The following is a 24128-nucleotide window of genomic DNA, read 5'->3' as shown; positions in this document are numbered from 1 at the left end:
TTTCTGTGGTTAAAAACACATAAGTGAAGAAGTCTGTGAATCTGGGTTCAGTTATTAGCTCCCAGATGACTTACTCTGTAAGTTTGGTCAGCCAAGCCCTGTACTGCAATTTCCCCATTGCAAAATGGAAGTGGATAATACCTCTGTTCCTTAAAATTAGGACTATGGGACTAAATAACACACCCTCTTCCAACCATAGTAAAGACTCTTGCATTCAATGGATTACTACATGATCAGGAATCACAGGGGACTGAGGCAATTATTGCAGTAAGTAGCAGGAAGGTTACACCTTTAATCACAAATATGCCGCAGAAAAAGACTTGTTCTCTCAGAGACAGAAAGGTGTTTACAAATTCAGCTGCACCTTAGAACTAAATGTGAATTATTACATTCATTCCATAACAGTGGCTGCAATATTTGGAAGGCTGCCACATAATGTGACCAGCCATGATGCTGGAGAAAGGTGTGGAGTGGAAGTGGTGTGGGTTTTTTCTTTTTTTAACTTGTTAAGATTAATTTTCTGTGATAGCTACAGGCAATGGGCCAAGTATACACCAACAGAATGAGTCCAAGTGTATGAGAGATGAGCAGGCTCAAATTTGTCAAGCAAACAGACACAACATATTAGTACCCTCTTCCTGGTCCCACTCAAGCTGCTTACAGCTGTGGACATGATTTTCATGGCTTGATCATTTTCAAGATAGTGTAAAATAAAACAACTCACCAGCAGAGACCTAAACCTGGAGAAATGTACATTGCTGAATTTATCTCTATACAGCACTAACAAAGATATCCTGTAATAGCAAGTCAAATAATATAATTATCTATCAGTCTAAAATACCCATGCTTCAGGACAAGAATAACTTTATTTAAGTCTCTATAAGATACAGTTATCAATATCTCCTTTTAGTTCCAAAAAACCTGAATCCAGGAGGGCAGAATTCCATCAAGAGTCAAATCTTAGCCCATCAGTCATCTGCATTCTTCAAACTTATTTGATTCTGTAGCAAAAATTAGCAGGAATCATTTTAAGGATGGAACTTGAAGCCAAAGCCTTTGCCTGTCATTCCTTAACTTCTACACACATTCCAAACGCCTACACTGAAAATATACATCAAAACCTGTACATTTTCTCTACCCAGTTGGGTCAGATTGATCTTTTTCAGGCTCTTTACCCCTTCCTGAATCAGGAAGGGGTTTCAGTAGACTGAAAAGTAATCAAGATGAATCAACAAGTTCTGGAAAATATAGAATTTCTTGTTCTGATATTACACTCCCCAAACAGAAAAATTGTTTTTAAAAGAGAGTAGACCTTCCAGTTTTCCTACTTCCTCCTATTTACTTTGCTTTCTTCTACTCAAAGGGGAAAAAAAAACTACAGTACTAACTTAGGCCATTGAAGTCAGTCAACAGCTGTGGGGTTCATAAAGTTCTGTTCTCCTCTAGTGATTAACTTACCTTGGAGAACAAACTTGCACATGCACAAAACATTATGAATGTTTCCATTTTTCAAAAACTATCCACTTACTACAAACAAAACACTAAGCCAAGGCCAAGCCAAAATAAAACATATATAATTTACTGCTTATTTAATTCTATTACACCTAACACCTCAACCATGAAAATATTTATCTTCCTCTGATAAAAGACGAGGGACCAGGACTGGATGTATTTTCACAATCATATAAATCAAAAAGATGGTTTCACCTTCTTCCTCTTTCTCTCCCACTGAGAATTTTCAACTCTTCCAGTTCTTGCACTAACATGCAAATAGGCAAGCAGCCTAATTAGGGAGGAAATGGGCTGCAACTTAACCCTACAGAATAACAGTGGCATTCAGGCATATCAGCTCTTTCATTCTAGACTGATCATGCAGCTCTCTGTGCTCAATTCCAGCACCACAGACTCTGATATCAGTTTTAAATAGTTGTGAAACCATCCCCTAGCCCACTAACAAAGTCTTTGAAAAAAAAGAAAACTACTGAACTTGGTCCATTGTTGGCTAATTACTTGCCTATGCTCGCTCCAATGATTCTACAGCTGACAAACTAAATTCAATTACAAGGTTGAATATCATGTTCACAAGAAAAAACAAATTTTACTTGAACTAAAAAAATATCAAGTTAGTATACAAGATTTTTTACTTTGAATGACAATTTCCTACAGTGCTTTTGAAGCCAAAAAGAAATTAAATAGTAATTTAACCATGATATAAAAAGTCAGTTTCCCAGTAAGAAACAAAAGGGCAAAGTGGGTAAGTTTACATTCAGTGCTGATCTTAAAAGGGGTAAGAATACACCAATGTGTCACCTAAAGTTCCACAACTCCATTCTTTAACTTTGCATATTAAATCTTGGTTTTTAACTTTTCACTCTGGGCAATATAAAAATTTTCACTCTCAAGCCAGGCTTTTTCACTCTTCTCTACTGATATTTCTTTTTGCATCTTTCTCTTACATAAAATTTTGTATTCCCTGCCAACAAGAGGTCACCTTACCAGTGACTTATCAGTATCTTTTATTATAACTGTTATGCCAACAATGCTGAATCTTCTTTAATACTAAGCAAGTATCATACTCTACAAAATGGCATACCTGACAAAGAACTCGCCAAGCTACCTCTCCGTAGCTTGCAGTCATCTTGACTTAGCTGACGGTGGAGCTTGGTTTTCCCAGCAGATGAAAAGATGTCAGGATTGCTGAGCTTCCTGCAACGCAGTGGAGTGGACTCTGTTATCATCTCCTGGAGGAAGAAAAACACGCAAAACTTTGTTAATGCCAGCCAAGGATCCCCTGTCTGAAACGTGCAATCTCCAAAGCATAAAGGAGACTGTTCAAAAAAATACAAAGAAACACACCCCACCATCCCCCCAAAAAAATAAAAACAACAACATTTAACATCCCCCTCTTTGCCCTCTTTAGTGGCCCATAGCTGCACAGAAAGCACATCACAAGGTCCCTGTCAACTCTGGTCCTTGAACACCACTGCTGCAAGAAATACCATTAATAATAGTCAGAAAAATGCAATTATGCTACAGCAGTTCTTTTCTCTTACAGTATTTAGGACAAAATGGCACTGAGAAAACAAGCTCAGCTGTGATTAAAGCTATTTCCTGCTAAAGCAGAAGTACTTTCTCTGATCTTCTTCAATCTTTCTTCCATCCAACCTATGAGTAACATACCTATAATAAAGAAGCTGTTGCAATGTCTATTGCAACCCAAAACTGCTATTATAAGTTATAGCTCTACGAAGACCATATGCATAACCAAATAATAACTAGGATAAGGATCAGCCTTTGTGTCATGTCTTTGTTATTACTACAAACAAAATTAGACATGTATTTGTCAGAAACACTCCCACACATGTGAATTCCTTTCACAGCATACAGCAAGATTTCAGTCAAAATAGCGTAGGCAGAGCAGTGTCAAGCACAACCATTTGTGAGTGCTTTTCTCATGCTTTTCATTGTTCTTGAGGTGTCAAACTCTCATTCCACACCCAAAGAAGAACAACAAGCTTTGCTATCAGATATGGATTTGGAGAGGTGACACTTTCCATTATAGCCCATATAGATGAATAGTTCAAGTTCTCCCTTCTCTGCAGTGTGAAACACTCCACTTGTTTCATGGACTCCTCCATTTTATTTCAAATCCCTCTCATTAGCTATACAGCACTTCAAGCCATGCTTATCCTCATAAAAATCTCATCTGAGGCAGAAAAAAAAACTTTCCCTACATGACCACATGATTTAACATAGTTTTAAATTATGCTTAAATCAAAAACTAGTTTACCAGTTACGGTTTTTAATTAAAATTTGCAGATTCAAGTCAAAATCTATTTCTAAAGTCATTAATTCAAATCTATTCAGTCTACAGTGTTATGCCTCAAACTGTCAAATCCAGACCAGGAGTACACACTTTAAAAACCTCAAGGGGAACGGAGGGGAAGGAGATGAATAAAGTGGCTTTATATGAAAAAAAAAATTATTTGGGATTTGAAATAGAATTCTCATTTAGCTCTGAGTCACTCATTCACAACCTTTCTTAGACCCCATCTCCTTCTAATCATGAAATTTTTTGGCACCTCATAATACTGAATAAGTTTATTACTGTTTGAGGGACAGCAGTGCTGTGCCCCACATCAGCCTCAGTGGTGCACCTTTCCCAGGCTGCTCTGGATACAGCTCCTTCTCTGGTTCAGGTCAGACTTTCAGCCACCACAGGGTCTAAACCAGATCACAGAGGCAGCTGGGTACCAGAGCAGCTCAGGTCACTCAGCCCATGCAGCCACAAACAGTTGTGTTGGTGCAAGAAATGGGGGGGCTCAAAAACAAATAACCTGGGGGGAATAGAGAAAACTGCTCAGCTGAAAAACTGTCTAAATCTTATGGTTCCTTGTGCACATCTTGGAGCAAAGAGTGTCACATTTTCATTTGTCTCTGACCTTCCCCACAAAGGTACTCAAGTCCTTTGTTTGCAGCAGGCTGTACTCTTCTCCTTTTCTGTCATTTGGAGAGCTGAAAAGGCATCTACCTGTCTTTCTCTCTGTACTTGGGAGTAAGCTAAATAATATTAAACTGCAGCATTAGCAGTCCCCCAGCACAGGGGACTCTGAAAGCTGCAGAGGTCAAGGGCAGAGAGTCTGTTTTTCTATTCAGGATGGTAGAACAAGGTTATATGTGTGCATATTACTGTAAATAGACATACAGAAACATGCACACACTTTTAATAAGGCCTGTCCTACACCTATAGTGTCTGAAATCTGGCACATGTTTACTATCTGTGACAGTCTGAAATTACCACACCTTAAAAAAAAAACCAAAAAACAAAAAACCCACGAACATGGGCACTCTAGCTTACAAACAAATTACTTAAGAACTTCATCCAGCCTACCCTCTCACACTCCTTACGTTTCAATTCCAAATATTCCCAGCATCCCTCAGTATCCAGCTACTTCCCTGAAACTAGTCATGTGTTGAAAGGCCCCATGCACATCAGCAGCAGTTAAAATTAAAATGTCAAAGACTAACTTGAAGTGTTCTAACTGGGACTTCTTTCTTCAAAGTTTTGGGGGTGTTTGTTGGTGTTTTGGAGGTTTCGTTTGGTTTGTTGTTTTGGTTTTTCCCCTGCAGGTGCATATTCACCTCCCTTTCAACACACACACAAACACAAACACACACACAAACCTCTCACCAATCGTTCTCAGTGAGCTGCAGCTAAATAAGAACCTTCTTTCACATGGGACACCAGGTAAGGAAAGGCACTGAAGTCAGAAACCAAAGTACTCTCAGTCATGTTACAAGCAACTTCTGCATTTTACATGTCTCCTTCCCCACAATATACAGGCAGTGCTTACCAGGCAAGGAATGTGCCCACTTCCCTACCCTTCCCCTTTTCCCTCTATGCACAGTCTCCTTTTATTGGCAAAAATAATTACAAATTCTTAATGTGTCTTCTTGAGTTACAGTACACAAATCTTGTAGCTCTGATAATATCTAAATCAAAAGCTCCCCAGCAGAAGGGCACACCTACTCCTAGCACAGTATCTGATCAGCTCCAGCACCCTGCCTACACACACCTTTGAGGTCAGCCCAGTGATATAAGCTACTTCTCAAAAAGCCATTCCCTGTGACAGCTGTCCCCAGGTTCAGCTTTCCACCAAAACTACTATAGAGATAAGAAAGGAATAGTAGAAAGGTAAAAACAGCTTCCCACACTCACCAAAGAATCCAGGCTGTCCTCTAGAAATGAAGGATTTGGTACATATTACATATGGAAACCTCTTCATGAACCCTTTTCTTGTTAAGCACATTAAACCCTTGGGCACTGAAGACTATGTAAGTGTTAAATGTCTGGAAGAAAGGGCCTCCAATCAAATTCTGCAGGTTTATATACTGTTTAAGTCACTTTTCAAACAGATATTTTAAAAGTTTTTTTAAGAAGTGCACTGTTCTGAGACATCCTATTATGCTTTTAAAAAATGCTAAGTGCAACACAGCCAATTTAAAATTTCATTTTCTAAGAGCTGTGTCCATATTGTGTCAGAAAAACAATGAAGAGGGAAAGTTTTAGCTTGATAACAAAGGAGCTGTCTTCCATAAGACTGCAATTTACTTCATTCATCCATCAAAACCCTGCTTTGATATTGCAGATCACAGATGAACTGCATGAAAATAGCAGATTTCATTACCACTCTGAAACAAGGAAGGGAAAAACTAGAGGAAAAGATCTTTCCTTGTCCTTGCCCCAAAGCAATGCCTACAAAGAACACAAAATTCTTATACAACATTCCAAATTGATGCATAAACTCTTTGCAATGGTAGAGCAAAATTTTGCTTACATGCTTTCAAATTACAAAATTAATCTATCAGAGCAAGTGGTTGAAGAATAGATCACATAGAACAAACTGCCAAAATTTTAAGGACTCCACTTCCTTTTTAAAAGAAAAAATTTTACAGCCCTAAAGATGAAAGCATTAGTAAGCACGTAACACTTTGCCCACACAGTGTGAAAAGGACTGTGAGCCTCTCTCCATTCATTTCTTTTCAAAGGTGATAAAGAACTTCATTTACTTTGGGCTTGTGGCTTTTGCCACAGGCTAAAAATCAGGTTCAAACACCCAGCTGATTCCTGCAAAGCTTAGGGCTGAAGATAAAAGCACCACATAATCTTGATTTGCTAGGCAAAGATTATTGCTATCACTCCCTACAAAGTGCAAACAAAAGTTTGCTCACATAACTTGAAATAGCAGGATATGAAGAAGAATGGGCAAAGCTTTTCTTGGCTATCAAGAGGCTCTGAATTTCTCAGCTCAGTCACTTACCACACTCGCACAGAAAAAGCACTAAAAGAGTTCTGATACTGGAATAAGTTTCTTCCTCTTGCCTGAAATCTCACATTGGGGTTATCACACTCAGCTGGATGGGAAAACCAGATTGTCACAGGGGATGCAGACAAAAGACAAGAAGCCAAATGTGCTTCTCAATTTGCCTGATCACTATATCCCCTGTTAAAAACCTGATTTGGTAATTTCAGAATACAGCTACAAGGATCCTCCTCAGCCCTCATTGCACAGGAAGATTTCCAAGCAATTACAGCAGGATATAAAAGAACAAGCACTAAACCACTGCAGGGATTGTCAGAAGCTCTTTTGTTTAACCATTGTTCATTTAATGGTGCTGCAGGAGAGCAGCACAGGTCTTTAATCTCCAAAAGGCAGGTGAATACTGCAAGTGTGGATTTGTTTTGCTTGATTGCCAAGTGAAGCATCACACAGACAGCAAGACTCATACATCAGCATCAGACCAATGCTGGGATAAAACTTCTCAAGACCTGTTTTTATGGCCTATATTTAAGAAGTAACAGATCATGCACTTCCTTGCATGTAACTGTGTTGTAATTAAATCAAACACAAACTGCCTCACAATTTCTATGACAAGCAAAAGCACTCAATTGTGACTGACAAATATTTGAGTCTGCAGGTTAAAATATGTTAAACTGTTAGCCAGGGGGTGGAGAATCTACACAAAAGTTTTCCATGAACAGGAAATCCATTAGTAAGAAAAATGAGAAACCTTTTTTATGAAGCTTAATGAGCATAACAACCTTAGGTCATCTGGAAGTGAATCCTTGCAAACTGTTGGAAGGAAGAATGAAAATTTAACTACAATAGACTAGCCAAGAATTCACTATTATTAGCCCATCTTGTAAGGAATATAACCAATGAGCAATGTTACTTGAGGGAAACTTAATACTTTCTGAATTTTTTGAAAGCACCAAAAATAGCACCAACATTGAAAGCTGCATTTTCTATTTTTTAACACAGTACTGTTTGTCCTTTAAAAGATAAAAGCTTATTGTGTCAGGGCTGTGTGCACATCTGAGAAGTATTCTTTTTCTTCTCAGCCTTTCCTCATCACTTAATATAATCTGTGTGCATACCCTTAATGAAAGATAAATCTGATCCTGTCATTAGGCCTGCTCTAATATACTCTAAAATACACTGAAAATTAAAGGCCTGGACAACAGATCACAGACCAAATATCTATCTATATAAGTAGCAATTAGTGCATTGGAATCATAGTATTTATGCTTTAGTATTTAGCACTGAAATTCGCCTTAACTTTCTAGTCTGGGCATTACACATTAAGAGGAGAGGGCCAGCAGTTTACCAGGAAGCTGGGGTGAGCCCACATGAGACCAAAATTATAGGCTAAATAAGAATTTTCAACTAAGTTTCTTTTTAACTGTATCTGCTTAACCCATGTACTTGCCAGCAGCACCCTGAAAAATGTCAGAGACAGCAGAATCAAGGAAAATTACAGTAAATCAACATAGACTCTTAGGGGCTATAATATACTGGTTTACAACATCAACAACAGAGAAAAGCTTTACAGAATGTATTGCATTTTATCAAAGGGTCAGTATTTAAAGGCAGAAAGAGCTCTACACTATTTTTCTCTGTAGTAGATTTATTTGAAGAACTTTGCAATAAATTCCAACATTCCTACAACAGTAAATATATAAACTGAACTTAGTGTCAATATTAAGTTTTCAAAATCACTGCAAAGCCAAGTGTTATTTGCCACAGCAATGTTTTGAACACATCATGCACAAATTTACCATTCTGAATGCCTACAGCTTCCTCTGCACACTCATATGCAGTTGATGATACCACAGATGACAAAAAAGTTACAAACTCAAAACTTCATGTTAAAAAAATCCCAGTGTTAAAACCAAACAAACAAGAAAAATAAATGAATGTTCCCTAAAAGACCCAGTATCAGGAGCCTTTACTATCAGATACACCCTCCTTATCTTGTTCTTCAATGAGATTTCTTTTCTTGTTAACTCTTCAGGAGTTACATGGCATGTTTGATTAGAACAAATGAATGAGAAGATTTAATGTTTCACCAGGGAAGTTAGTGCTGTTAACTCTCTTGTGAAGTGTCCCAGCTGCAGGATCACACGAAGAAGCTTGTTAAAAAGAAAAGGTAAATATTTATAACTGTGTGCATTATTAGCCCCTTTCTGAGGCCTATTGAGATGCAGAATTGTTTTATTCCTAATGGAAACACAGTCTAAGAGAGAAGGTAATTAATGATTAAATTATATCAGCTTGAATGTTTTGTCCTTACATGAAAACACAAATGGCTTAAACAAAGTATTCAAATCTACCTCAAGATCTCCCCAACAGCCAAAAGGGAAGAGTAATTCTTGAATTCAGCTCGTAAATGCCTAAAGCCAAATGAATTTCATCAAGGGAAGAAAAAGAAACAGAGCCTCTAAAGTCTGTATCAGACTTCACAGAGGCTCCAAGAAACCACTATCAATCTATCAAGACTCCAAACCCCACACCAGGCTCAGTAGCTGCACTCACAACAAAACCAGCCAGAACAAAGACACTGAGCATTAAAGGCCACATCATTCCTTTATCATTGCTCTTCTAGCATGAGTATTGCAAACATTAAAAGGTTGTACTGAGCAGGGAAATTAACTCCTGGCCAGATAAAACAAAACAACTCTATCATTCATCATCCTTACTCATATGCTGTAAGGATTAAAAGAAATATGACCCCCACCAAAAAAGGGATTTGTAATAAAACTTGATTTTATAAGACATCAAAACACCTTTTCTCTGAAGATTTTCTTTCAATAGACTCAAAAGATGTGCCAAGCATGTGATGAGTCCCAGCATCACTGACTAGGATTCCTGCAAGTTCTCTTGAGCATCCTGTGTGTTATCAAATTTATCTCATTTAACTTCTCTATTCTTATCTATGAGGTTTTACATGGTTAAATAGAGGTGCATGTTTAGATCTGCTGAAGACCCTAATCCACAGTATTAGCAAGCCAAACTTTTCTTGTTTGTTTATTCAGATATTTATTACACAGTTTGTTTATTCAGATATTTATTACACAGAAAACACTGAACTTAACCCCTGTTAGCAGACCTAGGCTGTGAGTCAGACTAGAATGGGAACTGCTCATGGAACCAGCAGCAGGAACAGCTGCACTTTCATCTGTGCAGGTTAAGAAGCCTATGATTTCTTATTGGCTATAAAAAGGAGACTTACCAGAGGATTCTGCAGGGCACCCTCATTCCCTGCAACTCTGATGGCTCACTTTAGAGCTTTCAGATCTCCACCTATATTGATTTTTGTGCACATGACATTGTCTCACTGTCTCGTTCACAGGGAAAGATCAAATCAACATAAAATACCTACCTATACCTGTGTAAACTCTGTTTAATGCCCAGTAAAATGTTACATGCCAATGAATTTTTATTTGGAATGTAAACTCCCTGGTCTTTTAGGAACAGAGATGAACAAAACCTAATGGTAAGTTTTAAGTTCATTTAATTTACATGAACAAACAATTGCTTCATAGCAATAGAACCAGGAAGGAAGTTTTATCTGATTTTATATATTTCAGACAGGAACCTCCAGGTTGAGTTGGAAAACCTAAGACATGTTATCTGTATTCATATTTGATTCCTGACCCAAAACAATATAGAGTTTTCTATGTCTAAGGCACAAATAAAATACATTTTAAAATAAAATAGTAGCTGAAAATACAAAGTTTGACAAGTGAACAATGACAGTGAATTAAAATGTGTGTGCTGTATAAAAATTACTTATTTACTAATAATACAGAGTTCTAATCTTGTTTTGTAAAAAGCAATTTCCAAAGAAAAATGTTAAGGTTCATTAAGTTTGAAGTATAATCGCTAATAAAAGTATCTATTGGTCCAGTATGAGATATTGCCTTAAAAAAATGTCCCAAGACTAAGGAGGCCAGAGGAAAGAAATCCATGTCCAACTGCTATTCCAAGGCTTATTTCAAATGAAGCTGCTTACAAAGAAAATTTGAAAAATAACTCATAAACTGAACTTTGGTGGAGAATCACTCAGGTGAGCTCAAGGGGGTTTTCTAATCAGACATTGAGTGGCTACTTACAGATGGGTAATACAACTTTATGACTTGATCATAACTGTTAAAGCTCACTTGAATAACAAATATTGCACAAAGCAAAGTATGAAACCAGAAAACAGAACAGGAATCCATTTTAGCAACACTAATATTTTTACCGAGGATTTTTTTCATGGATCACAGATATGGCCTGAACAGTAGCAGTAGTGAAACCAACTGTAGCTAGACAGAGATTACTGGCAAAATAAAATATAACAAGAATCAGTGGACTGCTAAAAGTTAAAACACTATTTGTTCATAAACACGACAAAGAGAGACCAAAATACAATTTAATCTGGTGTTATCATCACTGAGGAGGATCTCTATTTGGAGCATGAAAAAAATTTTTTTTTGTGAAGTTCCAATTCTTTGGCATCAATATTTTTGTTTCCATAAAGCATCTGCAACCTTCTCACTTCCTACCACAAATGAGATAAGCAGATCGATTCAGAGCCAAAAATAAGAAGCACTTGTGTGAGGTTTTTCCTGAGAACAAATTTTCCCTGAGATTCAACTGCAGATCTGCATGTACAGAACAGGGGAAAAAATTATCAATTTATTTTAAAACTGTGAATAAAATTACCAGTGGCATTAGACCTAAATAAAACTAAGTCAACCCTTGGACACACAATAAGAGTTTAGCCCTTAGCTTCTCGTCACAGATCCCATTAAATGGCAAAGATAAGCTAATTCACAATTCTTATCAATATCTGTACAAAGAAATGGAAACTCTATAATCTGCACAAAAGCTTCTCCTCACCAAGCAAGGTAATACAGTTCCATTACCAAGGAACAAAAGCCAAAATTTTTTTCAAGGACAAGACGTATTTCTTCTCTTCTGCCTGAGAACAGAAACAATGCCCAGTGTTGGGTTTATGAACAGCACCATGCCTTGAGCTCAAACAAAGACTGGAGTCAGCAGACACTCCTGCTGAAGTGTCTGCTAAACTGGCAAAACAACCCTGGAAACAGATTCTCTTCTGTCCTAAAAACAGAGATTAATTTAAATGTCAAAGAATGTGCAAAGAATTAAATTAATGAATAATTTAGCTTTCAGGGTCATATTTTTGTCACCTTCATACTGCACAGGTGCAATTTAATAAAGACCTATTTGCTACTAACATGTCACTGGATCCATCTATGCCTGGATATTTAAATATCTAAATGCCTTCAGCCACCCCAGTAGCCAGACAACTCATTTATAAGCTTTTCTCTAAAACAGTGATTATAATTTATTCATTTGTTCTCTGATCTTCTGGTGCTGTCCAGAACACTTGACATCACTTCTGACTTGATTCCCTCATTTCCTTCTAAAGGTCTTTACTAAGGCTCCATATTAAAATGTAATTTTTATGATAATAAAATGCTTGTAAATACACTAAATATTGAATGCTGTGATTTTAGCAACTAATAAACCTGTTTTAATTACTAGGCATTCCATTTTTGAGATGACATTTCCTTGCTCTGGGGCATTATAAAAGCTCCTTTACAATAAAACTGGAGTACGATACAGTCATGAGAGCTGCTGAGAGTCCTCAGTGAACAGAGGACACACAGCTACCAGATTAACAGAACAAACATCAAAGAAACATTGCTAGACATGAAATCATTTCACTATCAGTGCATTTTTTCCAAGTAGCACCCCACGCTGACATTACACACTCTTGTCTAGTTTTGTCTTTGCCAGAGTTTAACACTTTGCTTGCATTAGTGAAGTTGTACTCTCTTAAAACTGCATAGAAGACAAAGGTAGTTTTGTCATTTGTGTACTTGTTTCATAATGACAAATGGGATTTTAGGAGTGCAGAGAAACACAATTTGATTATTCTGAGCTGTACGCCCTTCAATGCAAAGAGAAGCAAATCTCTAGCCTAGCACCTGGGATACCTGGAAATCATAGAATCATGTCTTGGTTTTGGTTAGAAGAGATCTTTAAAGATCATCTTGTTCCAGCCCCACTGCCATGGGCAAGGACACCTCTCACTCTACCAGGTTGTTTCAAGTTCCCTCCAACCCACCCTTGAACCCCTACAGATACGGGGCACCCCCCACCTCTCTAGGCAACCTCCTCCAGTGTCTCACCACACTCTTGGTACAAAATTCTTCTTATATCTAATCTAAATCAACCCTGCTTCAGTTTAAAACCATTATCCCTTGTCCTATCCCAAGAGGCCCCACCAAAAGAACTCCACATGCACAGAGAGACAGCCTTCCTGGAAACATGGACCTAGGCTCAAACCACTTGCAGAGTCTAACTCAGGTGTTTGTGCAGTCCTTCTGCACATGTATGACCCTGAGTGGGATGAAAACAATCTGCAGAGGCTGCAGCACAAAGTTCCCATCATACATAGCAACAGAAAGGCATATAAGAAAACTAATGTATTAGAAAACTAGGTTTTTAAATCATCATTATCAAGCTCAAAACAAGACAGCTGTATTTTTAAAGGATAAAAGGAAACCAGGCTTGAGCATCAAGTAATCAATCTAACAAGTACTGCATTTCACAGAAGTCTTCAAGCTTCCTGAAATGCAGCTGAAATGTTTTCTCAAGTTTTCATCCCACAGACTGAACCTCCCTCACTCCTTGGTGGATGTACCTTTTCCACTTAGTTTTTGTTTGTTTGCATTAACAAAATACAACAAAGCGTCTCAAGTTTGGGTCTAACTGCACACATAATTTTAGTCTTTAGCAAAACTGCCTTCTGAATGCTGCAGGCCAGCATTTGTTTACCACTGTAACCTTTCTGTACTGTCTCTTCCATCCTGGAAAGACAATCTGCTCTGTGAACTCTTCCATCAAATCCCAGAGGGGAAATTCAACAGGGATGGCAGGACCTACACAATCTATTACTGGTTTCCAATCCTGTTGTGCTAGCAGCTAACATGTCCAAGTGATAAACACACACAGTGTACATCCAGCCAATTTCCAAAAGACAGCTCACAGCCACTGCAAGAAGTTAGGACCAGCTGAATGAGCCCCTTAGGAGCAAAGACTTCACTGGAAATCTGTCCTGAATGGATTGCTGGGTGTTTGAACAATGAGTAGATAATGGAAGGTGAATTCTAACAGTGCACTGAAAATCAGCTTCTTATTATAACTCTTGTTAAGTATTTTTAGCATTAGCTGAATTAGCTGATATGTTAAACACCTACAAGAGTTTCAGAACACAGCATGACTCAGTAAATGTCAAGACAAAAATTTGCCAAGTATCAATCAATTAACTAATCAACTTATTTTGGCTACAAACAGCTGAGAATGTTTATGGTGGATTACTTGTCACACCTTATAACAAAAATCATTAGAGAAAATCTTCCTATATAGATGGCTCATGAAGACTAAATCAGAAATTACATTTCAAAAATTCTTACACTCCCCAGAACACACCCTCAACAGTGCCATCTGTTTCTGGAAATTTAAACATGTATGTGGAATGTTTTGAATTGCTGTCTTGCTTTTACATTCATAAAAATCCAGACCAACTAAAAGGTTTTAAAACATGTTTTATTGGTAGAAATGTTTACTATATGTATAAAAAAAAGTGAAAATATTTATGATGCAACTCCAATAGCAAAGACAGTATTTTTTCCTGGAAAGAAACACAGCATCATCCTGTTTTCCATGTAGATAATAGACTCCACTCCATTAACACTAGACCAATTTCAAATAGCAAAAAAATTATAAGCCAGACTTCCAAATTATTGCAAGACCAAGCCATCAGTCTTGAACCCTCTTCCCTCACTGCACTGTAACATGTATTTATAACAGAACATTTGAAAATAACTTCTGACACATTACTAGATTTGTGGAACCTAACTGTAAGTTAAATAAAAAACTCACAAAAGACACAGCTTAAAGGAAGAACAAATAAAAAAGTTCTAAATCTGGTTTCAAAGGTAGTTTTTGAGTGTTCATGCTTCTTCCTTCAAAGAGCAGCATTTTTACCAGGCTTCAAACAGCACTACATCACTACAAAAATACACTAACCACAGCACACCATTATTTGATGTGGAAATGAAATCATTGAGACTCTATATGACCTGTCCATTTATCTATTGTGGTTCTTGAGGGACAAAGTCTTGCTGAGGGATAAAGCATTTTGGTTTATCAAATAGTTCACCAGCCTGGTGGTCTTCACTGCTTTGTTAGCTTCAGCTACTCAGCTTCCATGAATAGGAATTAAATAAGACTTAGAAAAACTTTTATTTTAAATAAATGCCTATCCTCATATCTACAATAATCCACTGCCTTTCTTATAGCACTAAAGCAATGTTGGCTTATGGCAGGCAGCATGGTCAATAAAAAATATCTATCAAAACAAAATTAAGAACTGCCCCTTCTAAAGACTCTTAAAAACTACCTTGACAGGCAGGACAACATTTACACTCTGGGCTGCAAGAAGGCAGGTGAGCTTGCTCAAGAAGTCAACTGCTAGGTGTAAAGTCAATACCACATACCCATTCCTCCAGCACAATAACACTTGGATTTACTATTTGGTTTCCCAAAGCATCCAGTCAGGAATATATCCAAAATCTTTGAGTGCTTTGCAGCTGCCTAATCCTAGCCTTGGACAGCACCCCACTGTTATCCTCAAGTGCTCTGTAACAAACAGTAAGCAGCAGCAGCTTCCCCCTTAAGGCTAATAATTATTCTAAAGAAAAGCAGTGCCACACCAAACCCTAGCACTTCTGACAGAAGAATTCGCTTGGCTCCTTCACTTCTATTCTGCTTTTGGACAAGAAATAAAGTGTACTGCATCTTTCCACCGCCTGCTTAGCTATTCTAATATGCAAGATATGAAATTATTGTGGCTAATACAATATTTGCTCTTACTCTTCACTTGTGACAGGAAATCGAAATCTCACATGGGCAAGCTGAATCATCTAAGCTGCTGATGCAATGCCTACCTAAATATTGATTTACACAACAGAAATTTGTCCATTAATACTCAACTTTGAGAGAAGTGATGATTCCATTTTCTCAGGCCAGCAAAGTGCCATCAGCCCTCTGGTGCCACTTTGCTCTTACCCAATAAGCCCATTGCAGAATTGGTCACTTGACTCCACATCCCTTTTGTCTGCATCTGGATTTCTCTTTTGGCTCAATTCTCTTATTATCTAATAAGCACATTACAGAATTGATCCCTTGATTCTATTCCACTCTGCCTGCTTTTAGATGACTCTTTCCCTCAGTCACTTTTTCAGCACCCCATATTTTTAAACATTGGTATGAACACAGAAGTGAACTCAGAGGAAGAGCTTGCCTGGAGCTGCCATCTCTGTTTGATGAGGGCACAGAAAGGCAAAACTAGGGCTAATGAAGAAGTCAGGTAGAAGCAGCTCTGGGATCAACAAGAATCAGCTTATGGCAGGCAGTGAGACACACCTATGGGGCACTGACAGGTTTGTTCTTTCTGATTTCTTTTCCTGCCTCCTCAGAAAAAAGGACCAAGAAGAAAACAAAGATAGAACCACATATGTCACAAGAGAACATCTGATTCCTCCACAGCTACACCCTGGCCTCTTGACTACCTTTGTTTCTCCACAGAAAAGGGAATAAACTTCAGAAAATAAAGTCTGAGGATAAGTAAGAATGCCTGCCAGCCAGCCATGCACTCTGGACTCTGGTTAACCATATTAGAAGCTCCACAGGCTAGAATTGTGCTTTTTATTAGAAAACAGCACTTTTTTTTTTTTGCTTTCTTCCTGCCATAAGAAAAAGAGCTAGACAGCAACAAAGGAAGATGAGAAAAGGAAGTTTGACGTCTGCAAACAGTAACTGAGTTTTTACTGGCAACTTACAATCACAACTTGTAATTCAGGAGTCTTTACCAATGTCCTCCTTAGGAAATTTCTTTAACTCCCTTGACAAAACAGACACAGGTCAGAACTACCCTAAAATCAACCCTAAACAATTTCACAGAACAGGTGGTAATAACCATTTATATAAACAGATGATTCCTGATCTTCTAAAAGTTAGCAGCACTCCATCCCTCCTTTAATAAAAGGGGCAATGATGTTTACAGAATATATTTGGCTATGATTAAGCTATACTGGCTTTTATAGAATATTTGATGTGAATAGTAAAAATTACACTAGATTGCAAATTCAATCTGCATGGCTAACAGTAAGTCCATTTGATTCAGTTTATGTGCTTGAATTTTGAAAATAAACCTTCATCTTCTTCAGATGAAGTTTCATCCCAGCCTGTAGGTTTTGACATGAAGTTATAAAGAACAGCTTTGAGTGTTGTGAGCTGTTACCCACAAGGTCCATGACTGGGAGAGCTGCAACAGAGCTCTGATCAGCAGCCTGAGAGTCAGAGCTGTAGAGAAAACTGAGAAGCAAAACGCCAACTGAACTCCAAAAACTTTATTCTTCACTTGTCAATCAAAAGGGAAGACTCATGGTAGAAATAACCAAAGAACACCAAACTGTTCTGCAGTCTACATACAGAGTTCATCACAACAGGGGTACTGCCTTTACTAGCACTGATGACCTAGAGGGAAAAGAAAAGAAAACACTTAGTATATTTGAAGTACAGAAGTTCTAATTAGGAAAAAAGAAAGATCTCTTCAGTTTCCAGGCTTGCCACGCAGCAAGGAAAGCATGGTAACAGCTTCTCTGCAGTTGTGGAGACAAAATAAATCTGAGTAGCACTCTGGGGTTTGGCCAGTTTCTCCCTGCTGGTCACTGACTGCTTTCCAAAAAAGAACAGGGTGAGAAGTCAGTGGAAAAGATCCTTTGCTATTCCTTCCAAGAAAAAAAAAAAAAAAAATCAAAATATAATGACAACATGAAGGGAGTAATAAGCTTTGTAACCTATCGTTTACAAGTAGTCTTGGACCAATTTGCATGATTTTACTCATAGATGGAGGAGAAATATCCACATATGCATAATGTTACAAAACCCTCTCTCATATGACACACCCAACTGTGGTAATGCAATCCCCAAAATTGCAAAAAGACAAGTATCCAAAAGTAGTGAAGGAGGAAGCTTGTCTGCGATCACACTATTCCAGGCTGCTGCCAGAGTATTACCTGGGTTTGGCAAACACTCCAAGAACAATCAAGAGGGAAATGCACAGAGTTCTAGAAGCAAAAGAACTCAGTGCCTTCTGTTCCAACCAAAGCTCAATTTTACGTTTCAAATACTTCTACATGGAACAGAGATCAGATAGTAGAGAATTTTTACTGCCTGTGCTAGCACAAGCATATTCTGCAGCTGAAAGTTGGCCATTAGACAAAACAAGCGTTGAAGTTAAGATGTCGTTTAGTTTTCTAACTGCAGGAATAATTAAACATTGGCAGAGCTTTCACAAGAGGTGACAAACACACCATGATCTAATGCTAAGATAAGATCAGTTTCTAAGAGAGCTGTTTTAATTTATCTTTCAGGAAAGATCCACAGACAGCACACTGGATAACCTCAGTGCTCTATTTTGGCTTTGGGACAGAAAGATCTAAAATGTTTCTAAGACAGGTGGGGGAAAAAAAGGAATATTTTTGTTACTCTCAGAAAGTTTGTAGCACTACAGTTCCTAGAGACAGTTATTGTTAAATGAATTGATTGTAACTCAGCTTGTTAAAAGCTCAGGAAATACTTTGCATCCAAGCAGAAATTGGTGGCACACCTGGCCACCCACAGCAATAGTGGGAAGCTTGTCAGAAGTGATAGGACCCGTTTCTGTTCCCTCACCTTGTCACATATCCAAGCAAGCACCCCTGGGTTGCACTCCCTAGTTCCCTGCATGCCTTTAGAGCAGAAAATGTCATTCAGTGATGCTCAGTATTCTCTGTTTTTACTCTCTCTCAACCTCCATCCCACTGGACCTGCGACAATACTTCAGTTTTCCTCACCTCTGTTTATCATCGCTCTGCTTTTAGAGGAATACAGCATTTAGATTTATTAGGGACACATTAGCTCCCACTCCTCATGGAAAAAATAACAAAGACATTCCACACAGACAAGTAAAAGCAAGCACCATGCATTTGCCCCGTTACAATGTTCTCTTCGATTTAGCTGATTTCAGGTGTTTTCCTCAGGTGGATCCAGCCTACCTATTAAATAATGTTCACTCTTAATCTCCTCCTTTGCATCTATTACATCCCTTGGGGAAAAAAATACAAAGTACAGGTATTACCTTCAGCATGAAGATCCACCTCTTGCAAAGCCTGAGTCATCACTTGATACCAGAGGACACAGCGAGTTGCTGTTTGCTACCTACCCCCTGCAGACCAACCACGACCTTGTACACTTCCATCAAAACCTCTACAGCCATCTCCTCTAGAAACTGAAGAATCCTTTCTATGGGGACTTAGTCTTCTACCTGAAGAAAAAATGCTAACAAAAGCAATTCTGACAAATATTGGCTATGATCCACGTCAAATCTTTCACTATAAATATCAGTAAATCAAATTATGTCAGCATGATACGGAAACAGCCTAGTGCTTGAAATGTGCCTCTGGATGAGGGTGACTGTCATTGATGAGCAACAATCACTTTCACCTCAACTTCCCATTTTTCTTCTTCAGTGCAGTCAGCAATCATAGCATGATTAAGCTAATCCTTTACTGAAATCCAAGTGGGCTGTGTTTGACAAAGATGCCCTCAATCAATGAAACTAAAATGTCACAGAGTAAGAAGGACAATTCAGTCATGAATTAATGACTGATGAACAGGAAGTTGGAGCCATTGGCCTTTTTCCCAAAAAAGAAGGATCACCACTGGAGTTTCACAAGGGTCTCTTCTGGGATCAACACCTTCCATATTTTAAGGCAAAATCTAGCAAAGAAGTTTGACACTTATGTGACAGAGTTTGCTGACGATGCTTAAAGTTATTGAAGATTGCAAAAGCAATGACCAAAGATCTGAAGAAGGCTTTAATGATACTGTTTAAGTGGGCTGTAAAATAGCAGGTAATTGTAAATTTATGCATAGTATTAAAAAACAGGTACACAATCACAAGTTCTGAACTAGGTATTACCACTTAAAAGAGTGACTGGAGATACTATAGTTCCACAGAAGTGCCAATTCAATGCCTAAAGATTGTCTAAAAAAGCATGCAGAAGATTAAAGAATGAAATCTAATATGCATGTAAGTTTATTGGGTGGCATATGCTGAAATACTGTAGCTGGTCCTGGTTATTGTAACCCAACCCTGTTCCTTGGATTCCTGCATCACTGTCTCCACTCAGAAACATACCTGCAATAGGTGCAAAGAAGACAGCAAGGACATTGAAAGGGTAGAGTAACTTCTTTCTGAAAAGCCTCTGGAAAAGTCAAGCAAGGGATGGTAAATAAAAGTCATCAACCCATAAAGCACACAGAATAACATAGATTCTCCTTTTCACTGCATCTTCCAATACAAGAAGGTACAAGCAAGGCTTGAAACCAAGCAGGCAGAAAGTTTAAAAGCAAACAAAAATAAGTGTTTTTTCCACACAAAATGTGTTTAAGCCCTACAACTCAGCCACAGGATGTTGTGGATGCTACAAGCATACCCAGCTTCAAACACTAATTGGACAAATTCATAGAAGAAAAAACCCACTGGGGGCTCTAAAAACAAATATCACCTCTGGTTCAGGAAACCTATGAGCCACAAATTACTGGAGGCTGGGAGAGGCATTTCCTCAATATACACTGTACTCTTCTCCAAGCATCTGTTCTTGGCAGCTGGGAGAGGCAGGATACTGGGCGAGAGGGATCTTTAATGTGCCCAAGCACAGCCACTCTTAATTCTTGCATAACGCACGAGAAAGCGCAAACATTCATCGTGTGCACGTCGGAACTACAAGCAGAGCAAAGGACCAGATTTTCAAAGGCCTTAAGGTCAGTACAGTGATTAACTGCTGCAGTCACAGCTTGATATGGATTTTTTTCAACACTGGAGTAGCTCAGCCTCTCCCAGCCACAAACTTGTGCAAATGTATGGCAAACAAAGAGATCTGAATTTAATCCAGAATGGTTTGCTGCAGCTGTGCACACTGTTGCACTGGCACTGCTGAGGGCACATTACAGACTTGGGAACAACTGGGCTACTTAAATCAGAAGGGCCCCAAAGGAAATACTTGTCAAGCTACAGGCTGGATCAGTGAAAATGGAGTGTCTCACTGTCTTTTGCATCTCAGAAGGCCTTTTTTACCACACGCACACTACCAACTACCAACATTTAAATAAATGCTGAATTATTGGTATTCAAGACAGAAATGCTGTTTGTCAATTTGTCCAACACACCCATTTATTTGCAGCTGTTTACCACACTTACAAAACCTTAAATGAAAGACAAAAGGGGAGAGAGGATGAGAGCTTCTCCTTAGAAGTTTGGGGAGTATCTCACACACGGTTGAGTTTCTTAACTTCAGCTGAAAAATTCCTCTTCCAACACACCGAATACCTGCCAGCACACAAAGATCTGTTCTTACAAGTCACTTCAGGTCCTAGTCAGAGCGCCCAAGTTAAACACAGATTGGCACTATTTCCCATTAAAAAGCCAGGTGCATCTCAAAAACGGACACTTCTGAATTTGCACCTTTCCTGGTTTGCAGCAGTGGGGTTGTTTCAGTGAAACTGCCCAAGTGTTCAATACATTATTCAAGACATAGCATGTTCTGTGTGTACCATTTGTAAGTTTCATTCACACCACCAAGAATGGAAATAATTTCCTTCAATTTCCATGTCAATATAATAAACAATACGTCAAAACAGTACAACAAACACCTTGTTGCTGCATTTGGTTGCTCTACAAATTTGCCCATTTCCCAGACAGCTGGGAAGATACCAGGTGACCTCTTCTGATTTTAGATTTTCTTCCCTAAATGAAGACTATAGTATTCCTTAGTTGTTTCGGGAAAGAATAAACATCAGAAGCAGCAGCCCCTTTTAACCACCTGGCTTAACAAAGCACTAGAGAATAAAATGATAGAGGTCTCTTCAAGGGCCCAGTCTGATAAATCTGTATTCAAGAGATATCCATTAGTCAAAGCCAAAATCCAAGGCTCCCATAATTGAAGGCAATGTAATCCAGCTTTTCTAGGGAAAAAAACCTAAGAAATTATTTTTTAACAGCATAAACCTGTGCATCTGCAACAATGACGTAAACTTAAAACACCTTTTTGACAAAGAACCTAGATTTTCTCTTTGCTCCAAAAAATGGCAAAACACAGCAATGAATTACTGCATCCCAGGAATCTTCATACTTGTGATACTTTCTCCTTCTCTTCAAATAAACAAAAAAATAGCATTAGTTCTCACCTACATTTTTTCACTGCAAAGTGTCATCTCCCATTTTTATCTCTTGTAGAACTAGGACCTACCAAACCAAAGTGTTGATGATCCTAAACTTGATTTAGTATCTCTCTGGTCTCTCATCCTTATAATCCTAAACACCAATCAGTAGATCCTATTTTTGTAGGTATGAAAGACATGAAAGTGGACATGCTGAACTTACACACTCTCACATGTAACAAGCCTGCGCATTTTCAAGTCTCTGCAAAGGTACGGTATGTTTCCTAAACAAACCACTTCTGGAATTAAGACCTAAAATGCTGGAAAACGCATCATAATTACCATCGCGATTAGGAGTGACCCACAGAGGGTTACTAGAAAGATGTACTCTGCGATTAGTAACACCAGCCAGCACACAGCACACACCCGACTCCACTGCATCCTCCCCCGCCTTCCGCGGCACGCGGGCAGACTCCCGGCACCGCGGCTCCCGCAGCCCTCACTCACTCACTCACTCACGCCACGCCGTCAGCACCGACACGGACACGCCACCGCTCCCACCCTCCGCTCCTCTGGGGGCATCTACCTGCGGCAGCCGCGCACGGAGCGCGCGAGGATGCTCGGGGGCTGCCGCCGCACCGGGCGCCGCCGCTCCCCCCGCCGGAGCGCCCCGGTCCCGGCCCGGGGCGGGCGCGGACCGGCCCCGCCACGCGGGGCGCGTCTCCATAACAACAGCGACCCCCGCCCCACGCCCCGGCTTTACCCGTTCCGCCGCCCCCGCGGCCCGGGCATCCTCCGGCTCCTTCCTGCCGCCGCCCCCCAGCAGGGCGGCTCTGCGCTCCGCCGCGGTGCCGGACACCGCCCGCCCAGGCTCCCTCCGCGCCGGCGGCGGCGGCGCCGCTTTGTCCCCCCGAGAGCGGCCCTTCCTCATCGCGGCGGCTTCGGCGGCGGCGGCCGCTTCTTCTTCTTCCTCTTCTCCTCCTCCTCAGCGGCGGCGGCGGCACGGCCGGGGCCCCATAGCGGGCGGCGGTCACAGAGCGCCGGGGCGGCGGGGCGGCCGCGGGCACCTGCGCGCGGGGCGCGCGGGCGCGGACATGCCGCGCGCTCCCGCTCCCGCCGCCTGTCAGCGAGCGCGGCCGCCGCGGCACCGCCCCCCTCCCGCCCCGCGCGCCGCCTGCCGCCCGCTATCGCGAGAGCCGCGGGAGGAGGAGCGAGACTCGTGGGCGCTGAGGGCGGGCGGGTGCGGGGGTCCCCGGGGAGGCTCCGCGGCGGGGTCCGGGCTGGGCTGTCCCGGCCAGCGGTGGCCCTGCCGGGCGGAACGGCCTCTGCGTGCGTGCCGGGGCTGCCTCGCAGGAGGAGGCTGGGCGGTGTGAGATGAGGATGCCTCTTGCGGGAGTGTCGCGCGGGCGTGAGGGCAGCGTTCGTGTCCCACAGAATCAGTCTCCCTCCCGGAGGATGTTCCTGAGCCGTCTGGATGCCATCCAGTGCCTCGGGATCTGGGGCAGGGAGATTGGAGCAGATGAGGCACTGTGGTCCCTTCCAGCCTGAACCGTGCTGTCACTCTGCGATTCTGCCATTCTGTGGATCACAGAGTGAGTCAGGCTGGACGGGACCGCAGTGGCTCATCTGCTCCAGCCTCCCTGCTCCAGCACGGGGCACAGGATGGCATCCGGACGGCTCTGGGACATCGCCCGGGACGGAGACTCCACAATCTCTCTGGGCAATCTGTACGGGTGTGTGGTCACCCACAGAGTAAAGTTCTTCCTCGTATTCAGGTAGAACTTTCTGTGCGTCATCCTGTCCCTATGGTTGTGATCCGAGATCAGCTCAGATGTCCAGCACAATCCAGCTTCCCTGTCAATAAATTCTTAATTGTCCGTGAAAATCTCAGGAGGGTGCAAGACCTTCCAGATGGTGTTACACGTAGACAGTCGC

At 40.4% G+C, this 24128-nt stretch overlaps 1 protein-coding gene across 6 annotated transcripts in view; it reads right to left on the bottom strand.

The window, feature by feature from the left end:
- Positions 1-23357, bottom strand: part of MAST2 (microtubule associated serine/threonine kinase 2) — a 187115-nt gene extending 163758 nt beyond the window's left edge. For 3 of the 6 annotated variants that reach the window (XM_054637889.2, XM_054637892.2, XM_054637893.2), the window contains exons 1-2: positions 22957-23356; positions 2594-2741 (exon numbers count right to left, since the gene is read on the bottom strand). In XM_054637889.2, the coding sequence (XP_054493864.2) occupies positions 2594-2741; positions 22957-23124 (316 nt within the window). In that variant the 5' untranslated portion in view covers positions 23125-23356. Of the gene's footprint in view, positions 1-2593; positions 2742-20172; positions 20240-22956 lie in introns of all 6 variants that reach the window. The other 3 variants (XM_077182468.1, XM_077182469.1, XM_077182470.1) reach the window with 2 other exon arrangements.
- Between the last annotated feature and the right edge of the window lie 771 nt (positions 23358-24128).

The sequence above is a fragment of the Agelaius phoeniceus genome, chromosome 8, assembly GCF_051311805.1.
Source record: "Agelaius phoeniceus isolate bAgePho1 chromosome 8, bAgePho1.hap1, whole genome shotgun sequence".
In the NCBI taxonomy this organism is placed as follows: domain Eukaryota; kingdom Metazoa; phylum Chordata; class Aves; order Passeriformes; family Icteridae; genus Agelaius; species Agelaius phoeniceus.
Note: the sequence above shows the minus strand (reverse complement) of the source record. Positions and strands in the feature narration are given on the sequence as shown.